The 11,330-nt window shown below is 44.7% G+C and overlaps 1 protein-coding gene across 2 annotated transcripts in view; it reads right to left on the bottom strand.

Annotated features, from left to right (window-relative positions):
• Positions 1 to 4,423: 4,423 nt before the first annotated feature.
• The window catches only part of CD48 (CD48 molecule), a 30,809-nt gene continuing 23,902 nt past the window's right edge, over positions 4,424 to 11,330 (bottom strand). The window contains exons 3-6 of one of the 2 annotated variants that reach the window (XM_088801794.1): positions 11,184 to 11,190; positions 9,580 to 9,888; positions 6,308 to 6,574; positions 4,424 to 4,807 (exon numbers count right to left, since the gene is read on the bottom strand). In XM_088801794.1, coding sequence (XP_088657920.1) covers positions 4,728 to 4,807; positions 6,308 to 6,574; positions 9,580 to 9,888; positions 11,184 to 11,190 — 663 coding nt within the window. In that variant the 3' untranslated portion in view covers positions 4,424 to 4,727. The remainder of the gene's footprint in view (positions 4,808 to 6,307; positions 6,575 to 9,579; positions 9,889 to 11,183; positions 11,191 to 11,330) is intronic. The other variant, XM_019718151.2, reaches the window with a different exon arrangement.

Here is an 11,330-nt window from a genome sequence, read left to right as displayed (position 1 = left end):
GAGTGCTGGGGTTATTGCTGGAGTAACAAAAGCAGTTTGGGTACCCCTTACTAAGCCTAGAGGTAGTGCTACCCCTGACTCATTTGTAGCTCCTCTGAGAATGTGAAGTCTCTTTGTCCTAACCCTGAATTTGAGGCAGTGGGAGAAGTCCCGTCAGGAATCCCATTACAGACATCTATGTGATGAGACAATGAACCAACGTTTGTTGTGCTGTCTGCTCCGTAGGGGCCTCTGTCCAAGCTGGGCTCCCGACACAGAGGTCACTGGGCCGGGCAGCATTTATTGAGAGGGTTGTATTTTCTATTTCACTAAGGATGGAAAGAAACCAACTGAGGCACTAACTATCAGGGGTTATCAGACCCTTGTGAGCAGATGGAACATCAGAGGCAGAACCAAGCATGGTGAGGGCTCAGTAAAAAGCAGGAGTTATGATAGAAATGTATCAGCAGGAAGAGGTGGAATAGAAGAAAGAAAAAAATAAGAGACAGGAAGACGATGGAAACAGAAAATGAAAGTGATAGTGTGAAAAGAGGAAGATGGTGGAGGCGAGAGGAAGAACGACTAAGAAGCTGAGATCAAGAGAAGGGGGCTGGGCAAAGGGAATAGGCTATAGCTTGCCCAGCTGGAGCACAGGGGGCTGCACAAAGCCGCTAGTGAAAGAGAGCAAAGGCCTGTGGTTACCACTTTCCAGCTGGTGCAGGTTGCTCTGGGCTAAATCTGTCCCCTCCTCCACCATGCAGTCTTCTGAGGAGATGGTGAGGGAGAGCGGAGGGGGTGGCGGGAGGGGACAGCACACCTCTCCAGGTGCAGGGGCTGCCACTTTAACAAATGCACTTGAACAGAGCTCAAAGGCCCTGGGAGTGGTGGGTCCTGTTATTCCTGGACAAGAAATGAGGATAACAGATGGAACTTTTCTAAGACTGCGTTGGTCTCAGCAAGAGTTTTATAGACTAAATATGGTCAAGGAAACCACTTAAAATTGAAATCCCCAATGAAGAATTTTGGAAAGACTTCTCCCAATACCCAGTCCCATTCCGTAAAGGGGAGTGTTTGGGTAAAGAACTTGGCAGAGAGCCAGGCATTTAGACGGGCTCCAAGTTAGCTCTCGTTAAGCAGCTCCCAGCACAGGGCCTCAGTTCCCGGTACGGGAAGGCACTCAGTAAATGTGGGTGAGGAATGAATGAACTTATTGAGCTGAGGGTCCAGGTCTAATTTATGTGTAACCCTACTTGGTCCCACCACCAGGGTCCAATCCAAGCTGTTCCTTTGTGCACTGCCAGATATGAAGGCTGCATTCTCTCAGTTCACAGGAGCTCCTGGCCTTGCAAATATTCCATGTGCCACCTAGTGCAGCCTGTTATGACAAGCTTGTCCCTGGCAGCATAGCCAACACACGTGGGGACCATGGGAACCTGGGAAGGACGATTAAAATTTTTAACTTGAGAAGGGAAGGAGTATGGTAGCCAGGAGCTGAGCAGGGTAGGAAGTGGAAGAGAAAACCAATTCCCATAGACAGGCCTAGAACAGCATAAAGCCTGGAGAGATCTTGTGCCTTTCTGCTCAGTGGTGTGTGGACAGCAGCATCTGAGTCTCCTGGTAACTCATTAGAAATGCAGACTCTTGGTCCTCACCCCAGACCTACTGACTTACAGTCTGAATTTTAATAAGACCCCCAGGTGATTTGCTGTAGTTATAAAGTTTCAGAAGCACTGATCTGATCTAATCCAAGGTGTTAAACTTTACTTAAATGTGGAGCCAGCAGGGGGCAGTGCTGCAGGGCGGCCAGAGCACGCTGAGTGGCCACCTGGAACAACTTGTCCTCTGACTTTATTTCACAGTGAAAACTTTGGGAAAGTGCTGGAATATCTTCTTTACACAAAGACAAATAGCTTGAGTTCACTGAATCACCCCACTAAGTTCTGATGTATAGGAAAACATATGAGGGGTTGGGGAGCACATGAGAATCAGACTTGGTCTCTGTACTAGAACTCCCAGACAAGCCACTGTCTTGGCTTAGGGTATCAGGGGTCCTTCAGGCAAATTCGGATTCACCGGCATGTGACCTGTGCAATTAAGGAGTACAAAGGAACTGTGTTATGGAAGCCACTGTCTCCCATAGAGTGTCGGTGGAATGTGTGTGCATCAAGAAGTAAAATAAAAGCAGTTAAGTTAGTGTTTTGCAGTATTTCTCATTGTACTGGTAAGAACAAAATACATCTGCATGTATAAGCCACAAAATATGAATTGAATATTTTCAGTGATTCTACACAGAAATTAAATGTTCTTGTATTTCACTCAAAATTGACATGGCAAAATATAAACAGTAAAATTTATAATAATTTAGAATTTTAATTTTCTTAGAACAACATTAAACAGCCAATTAAAAAGTACTATCCCAAGTAGAGAGAGGCTGTAGAAGAAAGGGAAAACCTTTATTTTAGTACGTTTAATGATGTTTTTACCCCTGCTTTTTGAACAAGGGGTCTCACATTTTCATTTTGCACTGAGCCCCACAAATTATATGTATCTGGCTGTGCCTTGAGGGATGGGAAAGGCAGGAGACAGTTTCTGTCTGTGACCTAGGTTTCCAGGTAACGAACCAATAGAAACATGATACCTGGAGAGGTGTGCCTTTTCCCCAGCAACTGAGGAACACGCTGACTTGAGATATACAGTTGACATTTCTTTCTTCTTTTCCTGTTAATGCTCTTTCATTCTGCTAGTACGTGAGTGAGTGAGTGAGTGAGTGAGTGAGTGTGTGTGTGTGTGTGTGTGTGTGTGTGTCATTTCCTCAATAAAACCTCCTCTTATACCAAGAAAAAGTGAGAGAAAAAGGAAAGACACTGCGAACAGGAAGGAAACCTAGATGGTCTAATTGCAGGATGCAAGCTTATCAGAAGAGATGTTGAGGTGGGACTGCAGGCTGGGATGAGGAATAGAGTGGGTGTTTTAGGAAGCCCAGACTATCTTGTGGTAAAAACCAAACGCCAAATTTCTTATCATGTATGTCTAATGCAGACCAGGCAGCTGCCTTCTAAGCAATAGCTCAGACCCAGTCTCCTTGCATTATGTGGCTCCACCTCTGAGTCCCTTACTTCCTATTGGCTGAAACCAGGCACATGGTTCCCACTTTCTATTGGCTAAAACCAAGCACATGGCTCCAGCTAGATGACAGGGCACTAGGAAAAGGAGTCTTTCTATTGGACCATGTATTAGCCAGGGTCCTCCAAAGAAACAGACCAAGAGGAGGTACACACACACACACACACGCACACGCGCGCACACACACACACACACACACACACACACGCGCACACACACACTTATTATAAGGAATTGGCTCATGCAGTTATGGAGACTTACAAGTCCCAAGATCTGAGTCAGCAAGCTGGAGACCCAGGAAAGCTGATGATGATATAGTTCCAGTCCGAGTCCGAAGGCAGGAACAAAACAAACGTCCCAGCTTGAAAGCAGTCAAGCAGGAGGAGTTCCTCCGCACTTGCAGGAGGGTGAGCCCTTTTGTTCTACTCAGGCCTACAACTGATTTAGTGAGACCCACCCATGGTGGAGAGGGTGATCTACTTTATTCAGTCTACTGATTCAATTATTAATTTCACACACACCCTCACAGACACACTCAGAATGGTGTTTGACCCAGTCAAGTTGGCACTTAAAATTAACCACCACAGCCCGGGAAGAAAATGTAAAGTTTTGGCAGAGACAAAGCATTGTCTCTGCCAGAGAGGACTAGATGTGGGGAAGGCTAGTTTGGTGTAAAGGCAGTGACGTGTTGTGGGGCAATTCCCAGAAGGGGGAGCCTACCCTTTAGTGACTGTCTCAGCTACCGGCCAATGGAGAGCCTTCGAGAAGAAAAACACACAACAAAAATTTCAGTTGTTTTGTCAGTAGTGGGCCTGTGTGCTCCTACCTTCATATAATGGAAGACCCTGGTGAGAACATTTTGTCAATTTGATGGTTTTGTAGGATCCCATGACACAACTAGGAACTGAAGAGCTGTCCACACAGCAACAATGATGAAAAGAGGACAGGGAACTCAGTTCCCCATGAAAGGCCTGGGAGGGACTCTTTTAAATGTGGTAAAGCTGCATACTCAGTTCTGGGGAGTAAGCCTGATGCCACATTCCCAGGAAACCTAATGAGTTTGTTCCTCAGAGAGGCCAGAAAAAAGCAAACTACTAGGAAGGAGGGCAGAATTTGGTGAGGGGGAAGTTTGGGAGTGCTGGAACCCAAGAAGGTCTGGCACGAATGTGACAGCAAGAGTCAGAGACAGCACAAATGAACTCTTCAGCCACAGTGACAGGAGCCTATGGTCCCAGTCTCTTCCCCTTTGTATCTTAATGTTCCAGTTTGTTGAGGCTGATGGAGCTGTTATTGTCTGACAGATTTGGGGCAACAGTGGGAATCCACTTTGACAATCATCTCAAATATTTACTTAAACAAGATAACACTGCATAGTATAATAACATTTTTTGGTGGGAAGAATATATGTGTGTTTATATATGTGTGTTGGAAAACAACTAGGGGATATAAAATAAAATATTCACCATGCTTTCTAAGAGCTAATTTGACAATCTTTATAGACGCCTCAGTAACACACTTGCTGCATCGCATAGAGCCAGAGCTTCTATCTGGGTTAAGCGCATGGTTGCTGACAAAGGCAAGATCCTGCAGTCTTGAAGCTTCACTCTTGAGTTAGGAGAGTTTTCTCAGGTCAACGGGAGACCAAGAATGGTGGACACCATGACCACTAGCCACGTTGCAATCCAAGCTACTCCAGAGGATCGGGCTGAAAGAGAAAGTGATGTCTTGATTAGATGTCAAACACTTAGATGTCTTGACTAATGCATTGAGAAGGGGTGGGGGTGTGGACATTGTCATGAGAGCAGGAGAGTGTGTTTCTTCCATGAATTTCCCCAGTGTGCCTGAGATATCTTCTTCCCAAATTGACTCAATCTCTCCAGACATAAACTGTAGAGTGCAGAAACCCCCCAACTATCACGGGTTCAGCTGAGTCCTGTGCTTGCAGGTTCCCTTGCACGTCTGTGAGCCTGGGAAAGAATCACTGTCCTCCACCAGACAGAAACAAGGTAAGGCAGAGCTCCAGGTATAGACAGATGACCATATAATGCTATGCACAGCTGACCTTAGGGAAAGAAGGACCACTACCCCTTCCTGTTTCTCCATCCCACTAACCATCTGAATCGAGGAAGAAAAAGGGGGAAGAGAAGAGAGATAGGGAAAGAAGGGAAAAGAAGGAAATGAAAACAGAGGAAGGGAGGAGAGCAGAGTTGAGGAGAGGAGAGGAAAGAGAAGGAGAAAAGAGGAGAGGAAGTGCAAAATAATGAGAAAAGAGAATGGTGATAAAATAAGGAAGGGAGCTTAGGGATGTTTTTCTAGGATAATTGCGGTGGCTAAAAAGTGACAAGATAGGTTTAGCCCGTCCACAAAAATGAATGTATTAGTGCTTTCATCCTTTCTGCAAATGAGCAGTCATCCTCATTTTTTAAAGGACAGGGATTCACTCAGTCCTTACAACAGCATGAGATAAGCACTACTATTTTGTCTGTTATTTAAGAAGGACATGACTTGGAGAAGCTAAGTAACTTGCTTAGCTAGTCAATGACATTTCCAGAATTGATCTCACGTGTCTGACTCCAAAACCTGTGATCTTACTACCCAACCTTAGCTACCCCACTATAGGACCTGTTTACACTTGATAGAAAGCCAGGAGTGATGCTCAAGTTAGTGGATTATCCAAGGAGACCGAGGAATATGAAACATAAAACCCAGAATTTTCCTGTCTAAATTCATCAAGGAGCACACACCTGGGAAAGAGCAGAGAGCCTCTGCCTCTCACGCCTGCTTACTGCTTGTTCTCACTCATGCTCATCTCCTTGGCCTTTCTTGCTTTGCTGATTTAGGCTGTCTACCAGAAACCCCTCTATGTAACTGATCAACAGTGTGTGGCTCGCCCTCTTTCTCCCTGCCCACCCTGATATCTCAGATTGGCCTACAATTACCCTGGCCTCAGCTTCCAGGACTATGCATCATGACAGCGGGCAAGGGGAGGGGATGTCCTATACAACGGCCCTCTGCAGATGAGGACACTGAGCTTCACAAAGGTAAGGGGGGTGGTAGCAGAGCCACGGGTAGAACCCAACTCTTCCAGATACCTTTCTGATTCTCCTTCAAGTTCTGTGCCAGGAGGCTGAATAGGATCTCCATACCTTTCTTCATTCAAGAGAAAACTAGTGCCCACCTCATTTCCCTTAGGAATATTTCTTACCCGGTTTACAGGTTGAAGTGAAGTAGACTGTATTATTGCTCTTGCTCACAGGATTGCTGACTTGGCAGGTGTAAAACCTGGAGTAGTTTTGTGGCTTGATGGTGATTTCAAGCTCACCACTCTGGAGCTCTTTTGGAACGGGCCCTGAGTCCCTATACCAGGTATAATTGAGAGACTGGTTGACGATCACACATGACAGGATCAGATGACAGCTGTTGTTCACTTCTTGTAACTCCTTGATTTCTATCTTAGGCTTAGGTACAGGATCTGAAGATGAGGAGAATGTTATAAGATGAAACGATGGATTTATGCATTTATGAGGCATTTATGCTGTGAGGGTTTAGCCAACAATATACAAAGGAAGCTAGGGAGGGGCTGACTGTTTCCAGAAGTGGAGTCATGGACAAGAAGCCCCTAGACAGGGAGTCAGTAAGCAGCTTTGCCCTCCGGAAGACGTCAAACTGAAAAAGCTACTCCTTGGGTGAAACTAAACTGAGTCCAGCAGAGGGAGCCATGCACCCAGAAACAAAATGGATTTCTGATCATCTGTGGGCCAGAAAGAACAGCACAGCAGTATGTTTGCAGAGAAATCCGCTGGGGTCAGACTTAGTATCCCAGCTGTCTGAACTGCTCAGGGCCCTTTCTCTAGCAATGGCCTGCAGTTGGCATTTTGGCCCATCGGTCCTTCAAGGGCTCTTGTGCTCAGATTCAGCAAGAGTGTTAGGGTAAGAGATACATTGCCCTGCACATGGCAGGGCCCTTTCCTTGACTCTGGCAGAACTACAGAAAAGAACTTCATGTAACCCCCAGCACCTGTCAGCATTATATCTGTTAACTTTGGTATCTCAGTGTCTAGTGCAGTGCCTGCCACATAGCAGGTATTCTATAAGTATCGGATGGATGGATGGATGGATGGATGGATGGATGGATGGATGGATGGATGAATGGGTGGAGCACTTAAGAGATAGAAAGGACAAAGCACTAGCTGGATTGAGACAAGCCTGGACCCTGGACCTGGCTCTGTTGGAGTTACATTAGGCAAGATAATCAACTTCTTGAATTTCCTTCTCATTTTTAAAATGACTCTACCTCATAGTACAGTGTCAGTAAGATAAAATGTCATTGTCCATGGGGAAATGCTTTCTGCAGAGTGTAAGTGTTATATGCATGTTGGAGGGCATATCATGATTTCTGCTGTTGTCCTGCTGCCAGATGGGAGAAAAGTTAATCCTAGCATCTGCTCTTTCCTTTGCTAGTGTCATTTTACTTGAAATCCTCTGGGGTCTTTTCATTCTGGTCAAGGGTAAACCATTTGCAGAATCAGTGCAACTCAGATGTCACAGGATTAAAATGTGGCAGACAATGGACCAGATCAGAGCTTGTCTCTGGGTTACATGTGTATGGAGGGGCAAGAGGAGCTCTGCCAGGCTGGCGTCCTGAACTCCAGACTCATCTCCGCCATGAAACCCTCTCAGGTTGCTCGACTCCCCCTGTACACTCTAACTGAGCATTTTCATACCGTTGCTTTTTTCTCCATTTCCTGTGGTCTAGCCTCATGTCTTACACAGCTTCCGCATTTCCCACGGTGAGCAGCACAGCACTGGGCACTTTGTGGGTGGCATTTACTGAACCAGCTGGGGTAGTTCCAAGAAGTCCCCTATGAGCTATCAGAAATTCCTGGGCTTTTTTTTTTTAAATTTAATTTTATTAAATTTATTGGGGTGACAATTGTTAGTAAAAAAAGAAGAAAGAAAAAAAAAGAAATTCCTGGGCTGAACTGAAGGATAATTCTTCTGCTAATCACATCCTGAGGGTCTTATCTTCAGGCAAATGTGCTGAAGCCAAACAAGCTTGTGGATTTTAAAATATTCAGAAACTTTGCAAGCTGATGGTGTAACGACTAGTAGCTTGGAATTGGCTGTATGGGAGTATTTACCACAGAAATTGGTAAATCATATAAATTTAGGTTTGTGTTTTTTTTTAAACACCACTGTAAGAGACTTTGACTCTTTCCTATTCCCAGGACCTCCTGAATTTTCAGGCCATATGACAGGGAGAAAGAGGAGAAGAAGGGACTTTAGCCTGTTAAAATAGAGACCGTCTGGCTAGTGGGACATGAATATATACAACACTTCTTATTTGCACTGTTTTAGCATTTTAAAAAATATCTACTTTGATTCTCATAACATCTTAAAAGGTAGACATAATTATCCTCATAATATTATGAGGAACCCAAGGCTCTGAGGTGCACATCTCTCTTGGATGTTTGCCCAGCCCCATTTCTCTAATAATTGCCTACCTCAATCCCAGAGAAACCTCTGCAGGTTTCTGCTTTATAACCTAACACTTTTGGCCATAAATGTTTAGATCAGGTACACATACCTGAATGAAGTTGGGTTAATCAGTTTCTGTCTCTTGAGAATTTAAACTGAGAGATACAAAAGTCTAGACTTTGAGAGATAAGTCATGTAAATGACACAGATCCATAGACACAGTCCACAGATTCCGGAGGCTAGGGACTCTGGACTGGCCCTGGTTCTCACTCTTTCTCCCCTTCAGCCCTTCCTGAATCTTCTAAACTCCTTGAATTGTTCTAAGGAGTCCTAGTTTCTTAAATAAGTTCTCCTTTTTTGCTCAAGTTACATCGAATTGGTTTCTGTTACTTGCCATCAAAAGAAACTTACCTAATATGGGCACAGAGGTGTTAAGATCTTTTTCCAAGGTCACACAGCTAGTAAGTGACTAAAAGACCAGAGTTTTTAACCCAGGTCTGTCTGATTCTAAGTAGAATGTCCTAGTCCTCATTCCACATATACTAGTTAGGCTGGAGTTACGAGTGGAAGGTTTTGTCCCATCCATTCTGAAGGGTAAAAAGCCCTCCTTAATAGCTCTTGCACCATCCTTTATCTCTTCTATCTTTTCCTTAAGTCTGATAATGTCTTTGTCCAGATATATTATTAAGATGAGCTCAGAATTGACCTGGGTTGATCACAGAAAAGCATGAAGAGAATAGAGAGGAAACCATCTCTATTGTTTTCCTTCACTTCAACTAACAGCAGAACAGGTTTTAAATGTCCCAAGGATATCAGTTTGGGCTCTGCTGGCCCAGGCTCACTCCTAAGCGGAGCTCGCTCCAGGAGAAATGAATTAAGCCTGTCCTGAGGATTTTCTCTCCTCTTCCCAGAGAGAGCCCCAATGATCCCCAGGAAGTCTCCCACTGGTCCATCCAGGGCTCCAAAGTGGAGACATGCCCTTTGGTTCCCCAAACTCACTAAACACCTGCAGTGGGATCTTCCATTCCTCTTCTGCCCCAGCCTCCTTTAACACCTTCAGGACGTAGGTACTGCTGTCTGTTTTCAGGACCTTATAGATGTGGAGTGTGCCATTTCGATGATCAAGTGTGAGCCTGTCCTTAAATTTAGAATGGAAGTAGTAAGGCGCAGGCTTGTTGGACTCCCATTCTACAATCTTCTGGTTGGTAGTGTAAAACCAGGTGAGTTTTTTGTGGTTATCAGGCAAATTGGAGATTTGAAGACTCACATTGCTGCCGGAGACCGCGAACACCGGATGTTCTGAATGACCTGCCAATGAGAGTCAGAGTGAGACCTGTTTTAGAGAAGCAGAGATGCCCTGTGGCCCAGATTTTGGCCTGGGCTGGTGGATCAGATAAGAAGGAAGGGATTTCTGCTTGGGACCAGTGAGTATCTTTATCAGAAGACCTGGCTTCCTAATCGTGAATTCAATGAAATTTGGAGATTGAGAAGTGGGTATGGGGGCAGGGGATGTTGCTTATAATTCATTTGGTTCTGCCTCAGACAATAAAGAAAAAGGAGACTGAGGCTGGCCCAGCAGATTTTCAAATAAAATAATGACAGGTCATGTCTCCTCTCTGGGCTTGTGTTCTCTAGTGGTTCAATTTAGTTTTCCAGCAGTAAGTGGGGTGTAGAGGAGAAACAAGGTTTGAAGTGAATGGGAGTCAGAGCTATTCAGTGGCCAAGTATTATAGAAGCGTGAAGGCATTTCATTAACAAAAATGTATGCCATTTTTCTGGCTTTAGTAAAATTTGTAATAGTTGTCAGCTTTTTTTTTCTTTTTAATCGTTTATTTTGTTATTTTATTATTTTTTTTTTGGGGGGGGAAGGGGAACAGGACTTTATTGGGGAACACTGTGTACTTCCAGGACTTTTTTCCAAGTCACGTTATTGTCCTTTCTATCTTAGTTGTGGAGGGTGCCATTCAGCTTCAAGTTGTTGTCCTTTCAGTCTTAGTTGTGGAGGGCACAGCTCAGCTCCAGGTCCAGTTGCTGTTGCTAGTTGCAGGGGGCACAGCCCACCATCCCTTGCAGGAGTCGAACTGGCAACCTTGTGGTTGAGAGGATGCTCTCCAACCAACTGAGCCATCCGGGAGCTCAGCGGCCACTCAGCTCAAGGTGCCGTGTTCAATTTTAGTTGCAGGGGGCAGAGCCCACCATCCCTTGTGGGACTCGAGGAGTTGAACCCGCAACCTTGTGGTTGAGAGCCCACTGGCCCATGTGGGAATCGAACCAGTAGCCTTCGGAGTTAGGAGCATGGAGCTCTAACCGCCTGAGCCAGCGGGCCAGCCCTATTTGTTAGCTTTTTAAAACTTGTGATATATTGGGATTTCTTTTCTCATTCTAACTAAATTCATTTTTGTTGTTATTTGTATTTACAGTTCCGTTCTTTCTTTCATGAGGGTACCCCAAATTGTATAAGCCTCAGCTCTGAAAAAAACAGGTTTACTGAAGGCAATGAGAAAGAAGATAGTTAGAAGATGCAAGATGAAGGGAGGCCTATTGGCTTTTTGTGGAAAGGGAGAACTACTCATTCATGCACTACAAAACAGTGCTGCAATCACCGATGCACTGCATATACAACAGTAGTCCTATAAGATTATAATGGAACTGAAAAGTTCCTATCATCAACTAGTGACATCATAGCTCTCTTAATGTTATAGTACAACCCATTACTCACACGTTTTTGGTCATGCTGGTGTAAACAAACT

The sequence above is a fragment of the Rhinolophus sinicus genome, chromosome 11 (genome assembly GCF_057876585.1).
Source record: "Rhinolophus sinicus isolate RSI-liver-muscle chromosome 11, RSI-T2T, whole genome shotgun sequence".
Taxonomy (NCBI): domain Eukaryota; kingdom Metazoa; phylum Chordata; class Mammalia; order Chiroptera; family Rhinolophidae; genus Rhinolophus; species Rhinolophus sinicus.
This window is presented reverse-complemented; position numbering and strand designations above follow the sequence as displayed.